Source organism: Quercus lobata, chromosome 5 (genome assembly GCF_001633185.2).
Source record: "Quercus lobata isolate SW786 chromosome 5, ValleyOak3.0 Primary Assembly, whole genome shotgun sequence".
Classification (NCBI taxonomy): Eukaryota; Viridiplantae; Streptophyta; class Magnoliopsida; order Fagales; family Fagaceae; genus Quercus; species Quercus lobata.
In genome coordinates, this window is record NC_044908.1 from 68,032,473 (window position 1) to 68,054,664 (window position 22,192).

The 22,192-nt window shown below is 42.5% G+C and overlaps 3 protein-coding genes across 4 annotated transcripts; all 3 read left to right on the forward strand.

The window, feature by feature from the left end:
• Window positions 1-1,402: 1,402 nt before the first annotated feature.
• LOC115992226 (protein PYRICULARIA ORYZAE RESISTANCE 21-like) lies at window positions 1,403-3,218 on the forward strand. The gene is made up of 3 exons (XM_031116321.1): window positions 1,403-1,563; window positions 1,951-2,035; window positions 2,170-3,218. The coding sequence occupies exons 1-3, from the start codon at window positions 1,549-1,551 to the stop codon at window positions 2,940-2,942; spliced, it is 873 nt and encodes a 290-aa protein (XP_030972181.1). The 5' UTR covers window positions 1,403-1,548; the 3' UTR covers window positions 2,943-3,218.
• Window positions 3,219-6,993: 3,775 nt separating this feature from the next.
• Window positions 6,994-8,112, forward strand: LOC115990995. The gene is made up of 2 exons (XM_031114753.1): window positions 6,994-7,242; window positions 7,393-8,112. The coding sequence occupies exons 1-2, from the start codon at window positions 6,994-6,996 to the stop codon at window positions 8,110-8,112; spliced, it is 969 nt and encodes a 322-aa protein (XP_030970613.1).
• Window positions 8,113-18,105: 9,993 nt separating this feature from the next.
• On the forward strand, window positions 18,106-19,705 carry LOC115992067 (protein PYRICULARIA ORYZAE RESISTANCE 21-like). 2 transcript variants are annotated; one of them, XM_031116110.1, is made up of 3 exons: window positions 18,106-18,290; window positions 18,633-18,717; window positions 18,869-19,705. In XM_031116110.1, the coding sequence occupies exons 1-3, from the start codon at window positions 18,276-18,278 to the stop codon at window positions 19,573-19,575; spliced, it is 807 nt and encodes a 268-aa protein (XP_030971970.1). In that variant the 5' UTR covers window positions 18,106-18,275; the 3' UTR covers window positions 19,576-19,705. The 2 variants fall into 2 exon arrangements, with proteins under 2 accessions (XP_030971970.1, XP_030971971.1); XM_031116111.1 differs by lacking the exon at window positions 18,106-18,290 and adding an exon at window positions 18,403-18,539.
• Window positions 19,706-22,192: the final 2,487 nt, after the last annotated feature.

Sequence of the window (22,192 nt, forward strand, 5' to 3'; positions counted from 1 at the left end):
CCCAGAAAGCTTAACAATTAGAACCAAAAAGGCAAGCAATCAGGCCTAAGCAATAAGTTCTAATGGATTTCTCCTTACAAAATGAGGTCAAATAAAGATTATTTGGTTTCATATACCGGAATTTTGGAAGTGAATTTCTTGATGTAAAAGTTTGATGTGTGAAAAGGTGAAAATATACATAATGTCAATAAGTCATTGTAGACTAGTACATGTTAATTATTTTTTAACAAGAAAAATAATTGTTACAAATCTTTTCAAAAAATAAAAATTAACTTTTACAATTACAAATACTTCTATCATTACATGTCAGTGAAGTAATAAGTTGTGGTTCATTGTCTATCATTACACACCATTTGGGTTGTATTGGTTATTTAATGATGATACATTCTTGTACTCTTAAAGCTTAATAATGAATGTTTTCTCTTACCCTTTTTGTTAACAATCAATGCTCCATATCTCCCCTTTAATAAGGTCTCCAAACAATGCCAGTGGAGAGATTTTGAGGGTCACTGTCGTAATATATTTTATCATCACTACGAGAGAGAGAGAGAGAGAGAGCAACTGCTAAAGCTTGTCCCAACTATCTAGTGCAATTGTCACATGTTTACAATCTACTGGAGATCAAAGCAAAGGCGGCATCATCAGATCTTCAGTTTGCTGCGGATTTGGGATTCAATTAGGTGGTCTTAGAAGGAGATTCTCAGGTTCTTATGATAGCATTGATCAGCAACAGTTTGTTTTTTTCCTTTAATGGTTTTCTTATCGATGATGTACGATATGGCACTAGATTTTTTACTCAATTACGTTACTCTCATATAAAGAAAGAAGGTAATAAAGTTGTTTATAATTTAGCTTGACATGCTTTATGTATTTTGGATTTGTTGTGCAGATGGAAGATGTTCCACCTCCCTTTTTTTTTTTTTTTGTCCAAGTTGCCATTGCCGGTTTTTCTTAATGAAATGAATTATGTTCTCTATATATATATATATATATATATATATAAAAAGAAAAAAGTAGTACATATTTATGTCGTTTACACATTCTTCTTGTCGTTTTACTTCTTTCTTTTCAATTTCTTCTTGGCAGTGCTGTCTTTCTTCTTTTCTCGATCACTTTGATAGTTTCCTTAATAACGTTGGAAAATCGAAAGGTGAGGTGGGTCAGTATATCAGGGCCAGCACATGCAAATAATAGATTGGAGAGTCAGCAATCACAAAAATAAAAGTAAAACCACACTTTCCAAGTAAAAGAACAATAATGGGTCTAGACTATATGATAGACCATGAAATCCAATTTTTAAAAAGCCCACCTGTCTACATCCCATCGGGCTAGACGTACGACATATGACGTTTCCCGTTGGATTTAGACGTACAACATATGAGGTTTTAAGTCTTTTTAAGGTCTGCTTAATTTGCCATAATATATGTACTCTTTGTGTTCACTAACTCTCCTGCACTCTTCGTACTTGAAATTAATTTCTCAATCAAGCTAGCCCCCTTCAGTACTTTTGGTTGAGTTTGAGATATCAATTCAAAGCTATATAGAGCCATGGCGGAGGAAAAGGTTTGTCAATTTTGTAGTTATTATATTAAATGAACAAATTCACCATTTTTTTTTAATAACTTAAACTTTTGAAAAAATAATTAATCTAATATCATAGGAGAGAAAAATATTCTAAGTTTAATTCTCTATATCCATCTTATCTTATTTAAAATATTTACGTGTAGGGCTGAGCTCTCACTCAATTGCATTAAATTAAATGAATAAATTCGCACTTCATTCACAAACACAATCATTAATTTTTCATGCCAAAACCTGATATTGTTTTTTCTGATTCTTCTGTGGACAAAATCACCAAGTTTCTCTTTCTGCTCATAATTGTTCTTTGGCTTTTCTATTCTCTTTTGCTTAAACGTGGATAACATACTTACAATTTCTCTACTATTATAGAAAACAACATTTATGTGGATCAAGGTCGACCTTCAATGCCCTCGCTGCCGCAAGAAGATCAAGAAATTGCTTTGTCAAATCCCTCGTGAGTCTCTCTTTCTTAAGTTCAATTTTAGTGCATATATGAATGTGCAAGTTTGTGTTTTTACTTTTTATGTGGCTAAATAATAAATAACGAAAACTGAGTTATTACGTGTTGGTAATTTTTGTGAACAAAAGAAGTACAAGACCAACAATACAAGGAGAAGGAAAACTTGGTGGTAATAAAAGTGGTATGTTGCAGTCCCGAAAAGATAAAGCAAAAGATAATTTGCAAGGGTGGTGATACCATTTTGAGCATTGAGATCAAAGAGACTGAGAAGAAGACCAAACCACCTGAGAAGGAGAAGCCACCAGAAAAACCTGCTGAGCCTGAGGAGAAGCCACCACCAAAAGAAGATACTGAACCGGTTTCAAAGCCTCCTGTTGAACCGGTTTGTGTGCCTGTACGGCCGGTTGGATTTGGGACTTGTTGTACGGAATGCTCTGAGGGTCGTGGTGGGGGGCCATGCCTTTATGGTATTGGTAGGCCACCACTAACACCAAAACCGGTTCCAATGCCGGTTCCGGTACCTGTACCGGCTTACCCGGTTGGGTTTGAGACGTGTTGTACGGAATGTTCTGAGGGTCGTGGTGGGGGGCCATGCTTTTATGGTCTTGGTAGGCCACCACTAACACCAAAACCGGTTCCACTGCCGGTTCCTGTACCTGTACCGGCTAACCCGGTTGGATTTGGGACGTGTTGTACGGAATGCTATGAGGGTCGTGATGGGGGGCCATGCCATTATGGTCAGGGTAGGACACCCCCATGTTATGATGGCTACTATTATGGAAGGCCCATTTGTGATAGTTATGGTGGAGGGTGGTATAGAAGGAGTTGTTATACTTATGTGAATCGATGTGATTGTGATTACTTCGGTGAGGAACCTTCCTCCGGATGCACCAGCATGTGATTGGAAATTTGCATGCATGCATGCATGATGATGATAATGGTGATCATGTTCTAGTTGCCTACTTGCAAGTAAAAAAATATGTTCTAGACTCTCGTTGCCTATATGGCTATATATGTCACATGGTCCGCGTGGGTTTGAATTTTCTTTTATTGGTTTGTATGATATATATGATATGGGTTTGGTTAATGAGCGTGCACGGCTGGGGACAAATGGTTGTTCATTTTAGTGTTACTTGAGTTGTAATAATTTTTTAAATATTAAAAACCTTATATTAATCATTCCCTCTCCAATGTGTATAGTTTACTGTTTTGATTTCCCGTTTTAACTAATTTTAATGAGTTCTTTCTTGCATTAGGCCACTTAGGGCCCACTAGTAGTGAAAGGCCTCAAATGTAGGAAAAATATTCCTTGCATCAGATACATGTTTCTTATCTCTCACAGCTTAATGATTTAGGTTGACTCGAGATTATTCGTGGTTAAGTTCCAGGAGATTAAAGTGGATTTTCTGTATGATGTACTTTTAGGGAGACCCTGGTTCCACGCAGCAGGTGCAATTTCGTCTACCCTCCACTGGAAATTTAAGTTCATTTCTAAGAACAGTTGGTGACCATCTTGGAAGGGACCTATGATTATTTATCAAGAGTTGTCCATACCTTACATTGATGCAAATGCTTTTTTAGGAAGCATCTTTCCACAGTTTCGAACTAGTTTCTTTGATCCACAATGCTTCTGAAGCTAATCTAGGATGGCCCGCAGCAGTTTTGATTGCCGCTAAGGAGATGCTCAAATTTGAGTACAAGTTAGGTCAAGGTCTTGCAACATATACCCAATGCAAGGTACACAATATTCTCCCAAATATATACGAGGGAAAAAAAAATTCTTTTATATATATATGGAGATATAAAAAAAAAAAGTTATTTTCACATTTTTCCTCTAATTTTAAAAAGACCCAAAAAATTGACTAATATTAGAGATAATACAAATTCTTTTAAAAAAAAATATAAGATTAAGTATACAAAAAGAAGGAAAACTTGAAGGTAATCAAAGTGGTATGTTGCTGTCTTGAAAAGATTAAGCAAAAGATAATTTGCAAGGTGGTTTATTATTATCCTCAATTGCTACTCTAATTTGAGATCCATCATCCCTCTTTCAACTCTTTGATTTGAGGTGTTCCAAGAAAAGAAAAAGAAAAAAGAAAGATGTACTCCAAGTCCAACTTTGAGAATCCAAAAACACTAGTTTATTATTTTTGAGAAACAACACTAGTTTATTATTATCTTTAGAGCATACCCATCAAAGATCTTAAAAATTTTAGCATTTAGTATCTAAAAACCCAACTTTATAACATGTAACTTTACAATATGCCTTACATCAAAACTTCTATTTTTTTAACACCTCATTTAAATATTCTTTCTTTATTATTTTTATTCATTTTTTTATTCTTCCTCTCTCTCCCTATCTCTCTCTCCTTTGTCTCTCTCTTTCTCAATCCAATTATTCTCAGAATCGCCAGCCACCACCCTACCAATAGTCACCACAAAACCCACCACCCAACCACCCACCAAAAACCCAACACCCATACCACAACCACCACAACAGAGAGTAAAAAAAAAAAAAAAAAACCTCCACCATCGCCGCCACCAGCGAACCCATCAAGCAAAAAACACATACACATAGCAAACCCACCAAGCAAAAAATACACACACAGCAAACCCACATCCCAATCCACCATTGCCACTCAAATCAACAAGCAAAACACACACACACATACACACAAACCCACCACAACAACCTTTCAACTCGGATTCAACCCACCATGACAAACCTCCATAAAAGCAAACCCATCACGCCGATCTACTACACCTCGACCCACCACACCCCAGACCCACTACGACCCAAACCCACAACCCACTATCACGCTGCCCCCGGATTTGACTCACACCCCTCAACTAGTAGATCGGTGAAGACTTGTGACCCACAACCCATAGGAACTAAAACCACAACCATCGGACCGTTAAACCCATGACCTATGCCCATTGGACCACAATCGCTGACCGCCACCACCCACGACCATCTAACCACGATCCATAACCCAAAATCAAATGAGAGAGAGAGAGAGAGAGAGGTGAGAAGTGAGACAGGAAAGAGAAGGACAGAAATAAGAAAAGAGACGTTAGGGTTGAATAAAAAATATTTTCTTTTTTACAATCCAGCTACAGTGAGCTATTATTGATAACAGCTCACTATAGCTCAATGCTAAAAATTTTAGGATTTAGCATATTTGATGTAGGTGTATTTTTATCATTTGAGGTGCTAAAAATGCTAAAAAATAGTTGTACGTCACCTAGCGTCCAGGTTCAATTGGGCCTTGGGCCATGAATTAATGATATGGGCCGGGGGTCCAACCTTCTCACCAACAAAAACCCCAGCCCAAGCCCACAATAACTACTAGCCTAAACCGGGTGTTTTCCGAATACTTGGAAAGCGGACAGCGGACGCCCCGCTCGCATGCTGCCCGAGAAATCATTTCCAAGCTCTATACACGTGCCCGGTCACATCGCCATTTAAGTGCTTGGCAGAACCTTAGGAAACTTTGCTGCCGAACACATTTGTTGCAGTGGGAACCGTTCCCAAAGCCACTCGTACCTAAAAATCCACTTAAGTTTATCGACATTGGACCTTGCTTTGCACTAAATGAGAAGATAATGATGATCACCCCATTAACAAGGGCTATAAATAGGAGAAACAAAGGAATGGGAAAGGGATGGAATTTTGGGAAAAAAAAGGAGAGAGAAAGAGAGGGTTTGAGAAGAAGAAAACGTAAAGAAAGAGAGAGAAGTGCTCCTATTGGGTCCCTAAGCCTATAACAACCCAAGGTAGGAAACCCAGACCCACCACACAAATAGATTGTGAGCCCAAAATAGCGGTTTGGCCCAGCAAGCCCGTCTTTGGAGCCTACAATTGGCAGCAAGCCCGTCTTTGAAGCCTACAATTGGCACCCACCGTGGGGCTCTCCTATGACGCCGTGGTTCTAGAGGGACTCGAGCTCGAGAAAATGTCTAAAAGACATTCGAGGGACCATGCTGAAACTGGATCCATAGGGTCTTCTCGGGGGTCAAGTTGGCGAGAGCGACGACAGAAAGAACGAGAAGATAGGGATTACAACCAACGAGAAGAAATATCTGGCACAGGAGAAGGGTCGTACCAAACCCAATGAACGGTTTCTGGTGCTACGGGACGTAGGCAGAGGGAGGAGCTTGAACGGCTGCGCAGACTAGTCAGGGGTTTGGAGCTGAAGGTGTAAGGTAGGCGCCGGAGAGGAGACAGAAATGACCGGCAATAGGAGGTCGAAATTGGGGGAAATAGATACGGAGAGGGATCTAATCAGTCCGAACCTCGACTACGGCGAAGTCGTTCACATTCCCGAGAATCCCATCGATACCGAGACCGTTCGCATTCGAGAGGGTCTCGACGAAATAGGAACCGGTCTCCCTCCCGGGAATCGTTGCAACGCCGAGACCGTTCACATTCTCGGGGAAATCAAGTTAGAGACTCGCTCTCCTTGGAAGAAAGGCGACCTCGGAATGCTGCCATGGATGCCATGAGTTGCGCTCTACAAAAAGCAGCTCGGTCACCGTTTTCGAACGAAATCGAGCGAGCTGAGATGCAAGATAGGTTTACTCGTCCACTATTCAACTGCTATGACGGGAAGACTGAAACCGTAGAACACATCAGCCATTATATTTAGATGATGTCTTTGCATACTCATAACGATGCGCTGATGTGCAAGGTATTTCCTTCGAGTCTGGAACCAACTGCTTTAAGGTGGTTTAACGGGTTACGGAAAGGATCCATACGTAGTTTCTCCGAGCTAATTCAGGAGTTCGGGGTTTGGTTTGTGACGTGCAGCCGAGTACCTCAGCCAGTAGATGCGCTTCTCTCAATGAAAATGAGGGCGGGAGAGATCCTCCGTAGTTACGGCAGCCGGTATTAGGAGCTATACAATGAGATAGGTGGGGATAACGAAAGGGTCATAGCAAGCACTTTTAGGATGGGGTTGCCCGAGGATTCCGAGCTACGAGAGTCGTTGACCAAGAAGCCTCCCGAAGGCATGCGGCAGCTTATGAGATGCATCGAGGAATATAAACGATTAAAGGATGACCTGCTGCAAAGCAAAGGTAAAGTGCCAATGATGAATCGTCCCCGGCAGACTGGTTTCTCGTTCAGGCCTCAGGGGGGTCTGACGATTCAAGAGCCGGCCGCACAAATGAGAGAAGTGAATGTAACGTTTAAGGAACCGGTACACAGGATTCTTGACCGGATCAAACACGAGTCGTATTTTCAATGGCCGAATAAGATGAGAGGGGACCTATCTAGGAGGAATCAGAATCTGTACTGCACTTATCACCGGGACAAGGGTCATACTACCGAATAATGTCGGGTATTAAAGGATCACCTCGGGCAATTAGTCAAGGCTGGGCACTTAAAGGATTTCGTGCTAGACTCGGGGGACAGAGTCGTAGGGCAGGATACTCGGCAAAGAGGGAACCCTCTCCCACCCCCTGTAGGGGTGATTGAAGTAATCCATATTGCCCCGGAGAAGCTCATTGCAGGAGGGAGGAAAGGAGTGTTGACAGTAGTACCGGTAGAGGGTAACCCGGATCTACAGTCGTCGGGTAAGAAGATGAAGTTTGCACAGGAGCCCATCTCATTCAACGATGACAATTTGGAGGGGACGATCCAACCACATAATGACGCATTAGTGGTCACGGCTCGGATAAGCGGCTTCTTAGTAAAAAATGTGATGATAGACCAGGGAAGCGGGGCCGACGTAATGTACCTTGATCTGTTCAAGGGACTCAGGCTAAGGAAAGAGGACCTGATGAAGCACACTTCTCCTTTGGTTGGGTTCGACGGCAAAGTAGTGATTCCTGAGGGGCAAATTTCTCTTCCCGTGATTATGGGAGGGAAAGAGGTGGCAGTGACATTCACAATAGTAAGTTCATTTTCCCCGTATACTGCCATTCTGGGAAGACCGTGGACCCATTCAATGAGGGCTGTCCCATCAACACTACATGTAAAGATTAAGTTTTCAACCGAGCAAGGTGTCACCGTGATAAGAGGAGACCAGCAAGAGGCCAGACAGTGTCTTACCGCCGTAGTGAATTAGAAGTGGGGGAATCAGGTCGGTTAGGGAGAAATCACCGGACAACTGGTAAAAGACGAGGGGACTGGGTGGTCCAAACAAGAGCATGTTGAACGGGAAGATGCATCCCGGAAAAACCCTTTATAACAATCAAAGGGGCCCCGAGAAGGAATGGGGGCTGGCTGCGCTGAGGAGTTGGTAAAGGTAAAAATACTGCCGGACACTAATAAATATTTTCAGGTTGGAGCAAGCATGAGTAATGAGGAAAGAGTCCAAGTATTGCTGTTTCTGATTCAAAACATGGATGTTTTCGCTTGGAACCCTTATGAAGTTCCCGGGATTGATCCCGGGTTTATCGTCCACAAACTTAACGTAGACCCCTCATATCCTCCAAAGAAACAGAAGCCGAGAAGGTCAATCAAAGACCATGTTGAGGCGGTAAGGCATGAGGTAGAGAAGCTGAAGGAGGCAGGAGCAATAAAGGAGACATTTTTCCTAGAATGGCTGGCAAATACCGTGGTTGTCCGGAAGAAGAACGACAAGTGGAAGGTTTGTGTGGATTTCACTGATTTGAACCGAGCATGCCCAAAGGACCCGTTCCCCATGCCAAAGATTGATCAATTAGTGGACACCACTTACGAGCACCCGAGAATGAGTTTCCTGAATGCTTTTCAAGGGTACCATCAGATTGCCCTAGCCGGTGAAGACCAGGAGAAAATGACATTCATATCCCCCGATGCTAATTATCATTACATCATGATGCCTTTTGGGCTAAAGAATGTCGGGGCGATATACCAGTGGATGATGATGAGGATGTTTCGGGATAAAATTGGGCATACGGTCGAAGTGTATATAGACGATATGGTGGTAAAAAGCAAGCAAGAGGCACGGCATGTAGAGGATCTCCGGGGGGTGTTTGAGGTGTTGTAGAAGCATAGATTGTGTCTTAATGTAGAAAAATGTGCCTTTGGAGTGGGGGCTGGCAAATTTTTGGGGTACTTGATCACCAGTCGGGGGATAGAGGTCAATCCTGACCAGATAGAGGCCGTGAAGCGCCTCTGATTGCCAAGCAATTCGAAAGAAGTACAGGTGTTGACTGGGATGCTGACCACTCTCAACCGGTTCATCTCAAAATTTTTAGATCGCTGCCGTCTATTTTATCAGCTTTTGAAGAAGTGGAAGGGATTTCGGTAGAATGATGAATGTGAAAAGTCTTTCAAGAACCTCAAGGAGTACTTAGTGCGGGCGCCGATGTTGAGTGCACCAGAGCCCGAAGAGGAACTGTTCATGTACCTCTTGGTATCCGACCATGCTGTGAGTGTTGTGCTTTTAAGAGACCGGGGAGTACAATAGCCCGTGTATTATATTAGCAAGACCCTAGTCGACGCCAAGACCAGGTATTTGCCCTTGGAGAAATTGATGCTGGCCCTAGTGCATGCCACTAGGAAATTGCCTCAGTACTTTCAGGCTCATACCGTATATGTGCTGACCGAACATCCCCTACAGTCAATATTGAAAATGTCTGATTTCACGGGGCGAATAGCTAAATGGGGGACACGACTTGGGGCATTCGATGTGAGGTATAAGACGAGAAGTTCAGTAAAGGGGCAGGTATTAGCTGATTTTGTAGCAGAATTCTCTCCTAAAGGGGAGATGGTCTATTAGTTGGAACACTGCCTGTGGAAGGTACATGGGGATGGGGCTTCCAACGCCAAAGGGGCCAGAGCCAGGATAGTCATTATTATCCCGGAGGGAATTCTCTTGGAGCATTCGTTCAAATTGGGATTTAACGCCTCCAACAACGAGGCAGAGCATGAAGCTTTGCTTGCCGAACTGAGGGCGGTCTCGAGGTTAGAAGCCCGGGATGTAGAAGTTTATTCGGATTGAAGGCTCATAGTTAACCAAGTGCAGGGGAGTTTTGAGGCTCGAGATCCTCAGATGAAAGCATACTTAGACTTAGTGAAGCAGGTCATAGACAGCTTTCGTACGGTAAAGGTGATTCAAGTGGCCCGAACACAAAATAGACATGCCAACTCTCTCTCCACTCTGGCATCGACAATTGCTAAGGATATTCCCCAACTTATCAGAGTAGAACTCGTCCCCGAGCCCAGCATTAAGGTAACAGGAGATGAGGGGACTGCAAGAGTCGAAGTCACAGCAATTGCAACACTTGGACCAAGCTGGATGGATCCCATCATAGATTTCTTAGCTGATGACTGAATTCCGGACGATGAGAAGGAGGCCAACAAGATCCGCAGGGTAGCTGCCCGGTATTGGTTGTCCAAAGACCAGAAACTCTATCGTAGGTCATTCGGAGGACCATATCTTTTGTGCTTACACCCAGAGAAAGTAGGCCAAATCCTGGCCAAGTTGCATGAAGGGGTATGCGACAGTCATGTAGGGGGACGGTCATTGGCACACCGGGCAATGACTTAGGGATTCTGGTGGCCCCAGATGCAGAAAGACGCCGTGGAATACATTCAGAAGTGTGAGCAATGTCAGAAGCACGCCCCTTTGATACACCAGCTTGCCGGGCATTTGAACCCAATTAGCAGTCCTTGGCCCTTCGCACAATGGGGATTGGACATACTCGGGCCTTTTCCCCGAGCAACGGGCAATTGAAGATTCGTTTTGGTAGCCGTCGACTACTTCACCAAATGAGCAGAGGCAGAGGCTCTAGCCAATATTCGGGACGTAGATGTAAAGAAGTTCGTATGGAAAAATATAATCACCAAGTTCGGGGTTCTGGACTCCCTTATATCGGATAATGGGCTACAGTTTGACAGCCGAGCTTTTCGCGAATTTTGCAACAATCTCAGTATCAAGAACAGGTATTTTACTCCAGCGTATCCCCAGGGCAACGGCCAGGCTGAGGCCGTGAACAAGGTAATTGTGAACGACTTGAAGAGAAGGCTGGAAGGAGCGATGGGCAACTGGGCCGAGGAACTACCCAATGTTTTGTGGGCATACCGAACAACTCCTTGGAGGTTCACGGGCGAGACCCCATTCTTTCTCACGTACGGGGCTGAAGCCGTGATACCGGCCGAGGTCAACTTATGTAGTGCACAAGTTTCAGAATTCAATACGTCCTAGAACGATGGTCAGCTGATGGAGCACCTAGATTTACTTGAAGAATATCGAGACGCAGCTTCTATAAGACTAGTGGAGTATCAACAAAAGCTTGCCCGGCGTTACAATCGAGATGTAAGGGTGAGAGAATTCAACGCCGAAGACCTGATACTTAGAAGGGCAGTAAGAAGCATGCGAGATACAAACACCGGGAAGCTAGCCCAAACTTGGGAATGACCGTACAGAATTACAGCCATTGCAGGTGCAGGGGCATATTATCTGGAAGACATGAACGAAATACCATTGCCCTGACCTTGGAATGCTTAAAATCTCAGGAAGTTTTATCATTGACCGTCCATTAAGGCTGTCCAAATAAACTACCCACCTGCCCAACCCGCCCTACCCGCCCGGACCCGACCTGGAATCACTCGATCTGACGGCTCTGATGGTCAGGCTCAGGTCCCGACTCCAAAAACCCGACGCCGGTGGGTCGGGTGTCGGATCTCTTCCTCTAAAACCCGTGAAACCTGACCCATCCGTCATCCATTAAAATCCGGCCATTTTTTCCAAATTCCGACCACTTTTTCCAGATTCCGACCATTTTTTTTCTAGATTCCGGTAACTTTTTCACTTAAATCAGTCGATTTCTGTCACAATAAACATCGGATCTGGCCGAACCAGTGATTTCTCATCACCCTGTAAATTAGTGATACATGCATTACCAGAAACTTTAAAGCATGCACAAGAAGGTTAAAATATACATGCATAGTCACAAAAACGATTAAGGTAACTGATCGGCAAATAAACTTAAATCAAAACTAAGCATGATAAATCAATTACTTCATCACCAAAACCCGGTGACATTAAGTTGAAATCCAGAAATTAAGTAGCTTTTTAGTAAAAAAACCAGAAAATAACTGTTTAGTCGCCACAGCCCAGCGACATAGGCAAACCAACTTAAAATAAAAAGTTGTTAAATGAAAGCAAATAAAGGTAAAATAGAAAAGGTTTGGCGGTTAGGAGGAACGATCCACAGGTTGCCTCTCGGAGGTCATCTCGGCGGAATGGTGATCAGGTACAGGAGGCTAGGGATGAACATCTTCACCATGAGGGTCGTCAGTAGGAGGGTTGCTGGTTGCTTTTGTCCCAATAATCTCCACGTGGGCATCAATCTGCTCCACCAGCTCCCTCAAGCTATCCGTCTCCTCTTCATCGTTTGGACCGGCTGGGTTCTGAGCGGCAGGGGCAGAATTTGGAATGGGAATCTGGCCAGGGTCCTTAAGAGGAGAGTCCTCGGGAACCCCTAAGGCTTGTAGAGCAGCCATCCAGCCCTCCCGGAAAGATAGTTGCCAAGCTTGCATCACCGCCAACTCCATGCCCTTCTCTGCGTCAGCGAACCCCTCGTCATACCATTTACTCTCACAAGCTTCAAGGGTCGCCCGCAAATTAACAACTTCTTCGGACAGGGTAGAGTTCAAGCTTGCTGCCTCGGCCAGCTTCACTTCCATTTCATTTTGCCGCGCCACCAACTTCGCCGATCTCTTCTCTGCAGAGGCTTGGGATTTCTCCGCAAGCAGCAGCCCTCTTCTCGGCTGATTCAGCAGTTTTTGTTTTCTCCTTAGCCATTTTTACAGCCTCTTCCCTGCCAGCTTTCTCCCGATCAACCTCCTCGGTAAGGTCCTTCACCCTCTCGTTCAGGATATGGGCTAACTGAGCGGCCTGTTAAAGACAACATTATTCACACACGGTAATTGAAAGGAACAACGAACACGGAAAAATAAGAATGTGCGCAAAATAAAAAATAATAATAAGAGTGCAAAGGAAAAGAACTTACTGCGATAGTGTGCCATTGGAGTCTTCTCCCCATGGACTCATCGGTCCCATCAGCAAACGCATTCACGTCCTCGGGTAAAAGGAGATCGTGGACCAAGCTTTAGGCAACACGGCCCCCTTCACCTTTCTCCCATGCCCGGACGCTTGCACTAGCCGGGAGGGGCGTGCCATCTAGCTCGAACGTTGATTGCCACAACTGCATCGGTCTGGAGGATGAGGCCACATTCGTTCCAACCTGGGCCGGGGATTCCCGAATAGTGATGCCCTGAGAAGGTTGGTGGGAAATTTGGACTTGAACCTCTCCCGGGCCGGTGGAGGATAGATCGGCTGCCCTTTGTCTCTTACGTTGCCGCCCGGAGGGGGGAGGAGGTGGAGGATGAGCGGGAGGAGCCGGGACGCGCCCTTGAGGTGGCTGCTACTGCTAAGTGGCCTGGCTTGCCCCAGGAATGAAACGGCTGACAGTCAAGGTCCTTCTGGTCACCATGTCTTTGGGAACAGAGTGTGTCCGGGAAGAGTCACTAGATTCTGCGGCTTCTTGTACGGCTACTTGGACTAGATTCTCGGGTTTGGCTGGTACAACTTCATGTTGAATTGCCTCGTGAGCACGTTCCTGGAGATATCTAGATGCCGCTTCGGCTGATTCGTCCTTTATAGGCGCAAGTTCATCCGAACAGGTGTACCGCAGGCTGAGGTCGCGGGCTTCGCCTTTAGTAAAGTTGGGAGGAAGGAAGTTCACGTGCCGAACGTCTATGTAAGAAAGGAGCGGACTATCAACGATGAGGGCTTGGCTGAAAGATTGCCAAGTGGAGTACACCGGATCAACGCCGAGAATAAGGTGAGACGCACGGAGTTATTCATCCCGGTGCACAAAGATTTCGGACCTTAGTACAAAATTCAGGTCCCGAACATGAACAGTTCTTATATCCTGGGTGAACACTAAACCGTCTGCAACAAAAGAGAACGAGTCAGAGTGAGTTAGAGTAAATAATGTAGTTACGAATGGAAGGGATATGAAAAATTAAAGGTTAGAACGATCCAACTTTGCACCGTGACAAAGGGGGAGGGATGTCACCGGCAAACCAATTGCCGCGCACTCGGATGTATTCCCCGGCGGAATTCCTATTAGAGTCTGGCAAACATGAAATCAACCGTACCCTTGTATCTCTAGTCTTTAAGTAGTAATTTGATTTCTTCTTTCCATAAAGGCTGTACATGTGGTTTACGTCGTGGTGGTCTAGTTGCAAACCAAACGTTTGGTTTAGCCTACCCATACAACTCACTACCCGGTAAAAGTTTGGGGGAAGTTGGTCGGGACTCAATCTGTAATATCTAAGGGTGTTAAGTAAAAGCAGGTCTATGGGAAACCTAACCCCGCCCTCTAGGACTGACATCAATGGGAAAAAGGCCATGCTTGCCCCTATGTGGAGGGCGATCTCACTTTCATGGCAGTACGCCATCTCCACATCATCAGGGACGCTAAAGCTTTGCCTAAAAGCAGCTAAGGGGGCTCCGACATTTAAAGGATAAGCAAAACCCATCCTAAGCCTAGAAATTAGAAAGAGCTCTGGGGAGGGAAATAAAAGCAAAGGAAAGGGGAAGAATACTTACTTCTAGCTCTAAGGGAGAGGAGGATTCTGGGTTAGTGGACTGGAACACAGGTGAATGCTTGGCAGAGAGAAATTTCGGAAGAACAGAGAATGAAAAGTGAGAAAATGGATTAAGGTGAACTATTTATAAGAGTTAAGGAAAAGCATCGGTTAGTGAGCAATAATTAACATTAATTAGCAATGATGAAGTAAAAGGGAGTGACCTTAGAAATACCCAGAGCAATCAACACGCGCGCCTCGGTTTGCAAACCGCCAGGTAATAATGATGGCAGAACCAGAGGGTCTGAAGCAACGCGCCTTTTGAGGAGCGCATTTATGGACCGCTGTAACTGCCCAAAATGCGTCCGTTGGATTTCTCAGGCAAATCAATGCCTCTCTGACTCCTTGATTCGTCCCCGGGAGCTGAGAACGAAACAAGGGGGGCTATTATACAGCACCTAGCGTCTAGGTTCATTTGGGCCTTGGGCCATGAATTAATGATATGGGCCGGGGGTCCAACCTTCTCACCAACAAAAGCCCCGGCCCAAGCCCACAATAACTACTAGTCTAAATTGGGTGTTGTCCGGATACTTGGAAAGCGGACAGTGGACGCCCCGCTCACATGCTGCCCAGGAAATGATTTCTGAGCTCTATACACGTGCCCGGTCACATCGCCATTTAAGTGCTTGGCAGAACCTTAGGAAACTCCTCTGCCGAACACATTTGTTGCAGAGGGAACCGTTCCCAAAGCCACTTGTACCTAAAAATCCACTTAAGTTTATCGACATTGGACCTTTCTTTGCACTAAAGGAGAAGATAATGATGATCACCCCATTAACAAGGGCTATAAATAGGAGGAACGAAGGAATGGGAAATGGATGGAATTTTGGGAAAAGAAAGGAGAGAGAAAGAAAGAGTTTGAGAAGAAGAAAACGTAGAGAAAGAGAGGGAAGTGCTCCCATTGGGTCCCTAAGCCTAGAACAACCCAAGGTAGGATACCCAGACCCACCACACAAATAGATTGTGAGCCCAAAATAGCGGTTTGGCCCTGCAAGCCCGTCTTTGGAGCCTACAATTGGCAGCAAGCCTGTCTTTGGAGCCTACAATAGGATTTAGCATTTTTAGCACCCTTGATAAGAATGCTGTTAGATAACTACGAAATGTCTCTGCGGTTAAAATAGAAATATATATTATGTACAACAGTACAAGGAAGTTAATGTACATAAAGATTTTATGCAAAGTGGCTAGACTGGGCCTAGGCCTTAGAAAAAAAAATTTAAGAATACCATGCCCGGGTTTGACCATTAGTGGCCCGAGCATTGTATTCTTAAAATTTAGCATAATATATATTTAGCATTCTAAAAGTATTTAGCATTTGTGGCTGTGCATTTGTGCCATTCTACTAGTAGAACGATACAAACTCAAATTGTAAAAATAAAAAGCTTATTCTCTCTCTCTTTCTCTCAAACCAACCTTCAACCTCTCACCATCTTGCTCATCATTGTCTCGCCCGTCCGCTTGCCGTCTCACTCACACCCCTCTCTTCTTTCTCTCTCAAGCAGTGGCTTTCTGAGTTGGTTGAGTTGGAGCTTAGCTTGGCGTGGATAGTGATGGCCGTGAAGGAGGGAGGGTTGGCTTTTCTGATTTGATTTTGGCTATTAAGATTGAATAGGTTTTTTTATTTGAGTCTTGCGTTGGTAGGGGGTAGGAGTTGCAATGTTGGTGATTTTGGGCAATGCTTGTTAGTTGTGGCAACGGTGGTGCTATGGCTTGGTTAGATATAATTTTGGGTGTTGGTTTTTGATTTTAGGATGGGTTTTGTGGTGTTGATGTGGTGGGTTTGGTTCTAGGTGTTATGTGGTGGTCTTGGTGTCCCTAGTGGTGGTGGAGGGTTGTGGGGGTAATGGATGGTGGTGCTGTGTTTTATTTTGTTTTTGGTTTTTGTTTTGTTAATTTTTTAATATACTTGAGGTGTTTTTTAGATTATTTTAATATGTTGTAATCTAAAAAGAAAATTTGTGATGTAGTGTGTATTTTAAATAATTCATCAAGTAAAACTTTGGTGTATTAGAATAGTTGATGCTTTTTTTTATGCTAAATTGTACTTGACCAAATTAACTATGAACAATGACCAAACTAATAATGTTTCCTTAGAGTAATTGCATTAGTCTGACCAAATTTTTCGTTTATTTTACACTAAGAACCTACTTTTTCTATTTTACACTACCACTTTTCTAAAGCATCGACATCAGTTCATCTATTTTATTTAAATAATAATAATATTATTATTTTATTAATATCTATCCTTTTGATTAATACATATCTTTTTCATCTTAACCTTATCTCAACCGCATCTCTCCCTTTCTCTCTCAATTCTTCTTTGCCTCTAGGACTCCCTCAACTCTCTTCATCTCTCATGTCTCAAACCAACACGTCTGGTGCTCTCTGGATTCTCTTCCTCTATCATATATCAAACCCAAAACTCACACATGGTAGAAGATCTGACGGTGGAAGCAAGCAAATCTAGGCAACAGCAAGGCAGATTCGCCAACGGTAGAAGCAAGCAAATAGGGGAAGCAGCAAGGTAGATCCGGCGACAGTAATGGCGGCAGATCCGACTAATTTCTGTTGGGTTTTTTATGTGGATTTTCTGCTGGATTTTTCATATAGGTTCTGTTAGATTTGGTTTTTATTGATTTTGGTTTGGGTTTGGGATGAGTTTTCTGAAGAGTTTAGGTTGATTATGAGTTAGGTTTTCAGGTGGGTTTAGCTTGATTTTGAGTTGGATTTTCTATTGATTTTGGGTCAATTTTTGTGGTGGATTATCAACTATTGAAATAGGTTGCAGTGGTGGTGGTTGGGTGGTTTTGGGTTGGTAGTTGAGTGTTTCTCCTCCTCTTCTTTTATTCTTTTGTTGGATTGTTGTGTCCATTGGAATGTTGTGTTTCTTTTGCTAGGTTGCTGTGTCCGTTGGGAAAAAGAGAGAATATGAATGGTGAGAGAGAAAAAAAAATAAAATATTGTTATACACCACTACAATAATAGTGTATATTTACATGGTTATTATAACAAAGCTGTAAATATACATATTTTTACATCCACTTATGAGGGTAGTTTTAAAGAAAAATTATGTAAATTTTGACACTTTTTGTATTATACACATTTTTACTCCACTGGCACTAGTGGTGATGCTCTTAGGAATATGGGAAAGTTGGAGGAAAGTGAGGTAAGCCAATCAGGGCAGCACATGCAAATGATTTTTGTAGAGTCGGCAATCACAAATAAAGGTAAAACCACACTTTGCAAATAAAATAACTATAATGGCTTCATAAAAAATAACAATAATGGGTCTATTGTCCTCTAGACTTTATGATAGACCATAATATTCAATTAAAAAACCCCATGTGTCTACATCCCATTGGGCTAGACGTATGACATATGACGTTTCCCATTGGATCAAGACGTACGACATATGACGTTTAAGTCTTCTTAAATCTTAACTTAAGGTGTTAAGTCAAAAAAAATATAAAAAAAGACTTCTTAATGTGTGGCTTGGCATGATAAATATGTACTCTCTGTTCACTGACTCTCGTGGTCTCTTCATACTTGAAGCCTTGAACTTGATTTCTCAATCAAGCATTGCTAACCCCTTCAGTAATTTTGGTTGAGTTTGAGATCTCAATTCACAGCTATAGAGCCATGGTGGAGGAAAAGGTTTGTAAAATTGTTAGATTAAGTGAATAAATTTACTATTTTTTAATATTTTAAATTTTTTTAAAAATTATCAATATATTACGATATCAAAACAAGAAGTCATGGATTCAATCACCTATGTGACTTTGTACACGTTATATTTCATTTAAAATTTTCCCGTGTTCGCAATTCATTCACGCACAATCATTATTTTTTCATGTCAGAACCTGATACTGTTTGTTCTGATTCTTCTGTCGACAAAATCTCCAAGTTTCTCTTTTTGCTTATAATTGTTCTTTGACTTTTCTATTATGTTTTGGCTTAAATATGGATAACATGCTTACAATTTCTCTACTATTATAGAAAACAACATTTATGCGGATCGAGGTCGACCTTCAATGCCATCGCTGCCGCAAGAAGATAAAGAAAGTGCTCTGTAAATTCCCCCGTGAGTCCCTCTTTCTTAAGTAAACGATAGTTATCTATACATACATACATACATACATATAAATATATATATATATATATATGTTGTTATGTGGCTAAAAAAGAAAACTGAGTTATTGTACATATATATATATATGTGTTGTGAACAAGAGAAATACAAGACCAGGCATACATCGAGAAGGAAAACTATGTGGTAATAAAAGTGGTATGTTGCAGTCCTGAAAAGGTAAAGCAAAAGATAATTTGCAAAGGTGGTGATACCATTAAGAGCATTGAGATCATAGAGATTGAGAAGAACACCAACCCACCTGGGAAAGGGAAGAAGCCACCGCAAAAGAAACGCGTGAGATTCGTTGACGAGCTGGAGAAGCCGCCTGAGAAGCAGAAGCCACCTGAGAAGCAGAAGCCACCTGAGATTGTGAACAAGCCACCGCAAAAGAAAGACCCTGAACTGGTTCCAAAGCTTCCTCTTGGACCGGTTGGTGTGCCTGTACGGCCGGGTGGATTTGGGACTTGTTGTACGGAATGTTATGAGGGTCGTGGTGGGGGGCCATGCCTGTATGGTCATGGTACTAGGCCATGGCCACCATTAACACCAAAGCCTCGTGCTGAACCGGTTCCACTGCCGGTTCCTGTACCTGTGCCGGCTTACCCGGTTGGGTTTGGGACGTGTTGTACGGAGTGCTATGAGGGTCGTGATGGGGGGCCATGCCATTATGGTCATGGTAGGCCACCCCCATGTTATGATGGCTACTACTATGGAAAGCCCATTTATGATAGTTATGGTGGCGGGTATAGGAGTTGTTATACTTATGTGAGTCGATGTGAAGAAACTTCCTCTGGATGCACCATCATGTAATTATTGGAATTTGCATGCATGCATGCATGGTGATGATAATGGTGATCATGTTCTAGCTAGTTGCCTACTTGCAAGAAGATTAATCAGGATGTATATATGGGTTGTTTAATAAATGTGGTTGGTCATTTTAGTGCTTCTATCAATCATTCCCTCTCCAATGTGTAATGCCTACTTTTCTTTTTTTTTAAGCAGTAATGCCTACTTTTGATTTCCCGTGTTAATTAATTTTAATGAGTTCTTCCTGTAAAGGGTCACAGATGATTGCTGCAGGGCCCAAAGCATTAGGCCGCCTAGGGCCCCCTACGGCAAAATATGTTTTTAAAAAAATAACATTTACAAATATATATACACACAAAGAGATATGAAAAAAATTATTACCTTTACATTTTTCCTCTACTTTGTCAACGCCTGGCCTCAATCGAAACAGGACGAAAAAACCGCCACCATTGTCGCGAGCCTTTGTTGGACCACCCGCCATGGCAACAACTCTTGCACGCACAAGGCCCCTCTCGAAATATGACGCTGCAAGTATGCGCATGTGTGATGTGTGGCGTGGTTTGCGCAGAGTTCTAGGTGCTCTCTCTCTTGGTGGAGGAGGGTATTTGTCTACCTTTGAAGGTGTGGTAGGAATTTTGGCCAAATTTTAAGAGAATCACCAAAAGTAAGTGAAACTGCCACCAATCATTGGGTTTTTTTAAGGTGTGATTGGTCACTTGTCATTTTTCCTAATCTAATATGGATGGCAAAAAAAAAATCTTGATTCTTAGGTCTCCGGAAGTTTGGTTACGTGTGGAGAAGGTGTTAGGCACCCCACAACACCTGTCCAAAGACAGTCCTTTGTTTTGATAAAACCTTAATTTTCGGAGATTGATAGTAAAAACATGATTTTGACATTGGCTTTCAGGGCTTTGCATGCATGGGGGCTTTTGAGGTTTGGCTTTTAAATGGGTGTGGCCCCAATCTATACTTTTCTAAGGCTTTCAAGTAAAGTACTAGATTTTCATAGCAAAAATCCAATGAGATGTCACCTTACTTTCACGGCGGAAATTAGGCATCGCTTGCCTTAGGTGACATGGATTGTGACAATCATACCGGAAGGGGCGAGCAGATATATATACATATATACATACATCATGCACAATGCAAGCATTAGTGGTGTTAGAAAGTTAGATTTTAGCACCAAGAAAAAAGCTACTTTATCTTATTTAACTCACCATTTTACAACTCACCTTACATCAATGCTCTTATTTTTCACAACACAGTTAAACACGACTCATTTATTTATTATGTTCTCTCTCTTTTTCCGTCTCTCTTTAAGCCACCAAACCCACAGCCTCTCTTCTTCTCTGTCTCTCTATCTTCTTCTTCTCCCTCTCTTCAACCCACAGCCACCACTGCACCACCATCACAACCACCAAACCCATATCCATATCAAACACAAACCCATATGAATATGCATAGTCAAAATCTCATCAAGCACAACCCACAACCAAAACCCAAAATTCGATCTAATCAAACACAACCAAAACCCAAAATCCGACCCATAGCCAAAGCCAAAATTAACCACCACCGCAAAATCCAAGAAACCCACACCCAAGATGGAAAAATCAATCACCACCACCAAACCCACAGCCAAACTCACAAAACTTAGCCAAAACCAAAATCAATCACCACCACTACCATAGCCAAAATCCATAAAACCACACCCAAAATAAACCACTACCACCAAACCCACAAAGAGAGAGAGAGAGAGGCCGATGAAGAAAGAAAAATGAAAAAAGAGAAAGAGAGAAGAGAGGAAATGTGAAGAAAGAAAAAAGAAAAGAGTGTAGACATGGCATTTTGTGCCCGTTAATAAATTTTGGTCCCTGGCTTCAATGATGAGCTTGACATATATCAACCAAGGGTAATTACAGAGTTTACAATAGTTTGGAAATAATCACAACTTAAAAGTGCTCAATTCGCTTTGGATACTGAAAAATGACCTTTCCTCACTATTTTGAATATAACTTTTGATCCACAAAGAATTTTTATGTGAGGTTTCTTTCATTGGAAAGTAGACATCCTGGGTTTCAATTTGAACATATATTTTGCTTAATTTGGACTCATATTGAGTAAGTTATGACTATTTAAAGTTTGGCCAACTAGGCAATCCGATTTTTTGAGTCTTAAAACTTCATTTTAAGGACCCAAAATATCATGCTTTGATATGGGCTAGCCCATAAACCCTTGAGAACGTCCATAGATTATTAAAAAATCCCAAAAACCGTAATTTTAACTTATAATACTCATCTTATACCTCCAATCAAAACCCTAGCTAGAGAGAGTGATTTTTTAGCCTCCATCTTATCAAAAACCTTTTTTTTTCTTTTTTCTTCTTTTTTTTTTCAAAACCGAAGGGCAGCCCCTTAACACATTTTTTAATCATCAAAAAACCTCTCTTTACTGAGTTCTAAGGCAAAAAATTTGTTTTCAAAGTTGTTTTCTAAAACCCTTTTCAAAACTTTTTGTTCTTAAGTTGTGATTACTAACTTTTGTGCTGTTCATTAATTATTCTTGTTCCCTCAAACTAATATTTGTGTTGTAGGCGATGAGGGGCTGGTTAAAACCATCTCAA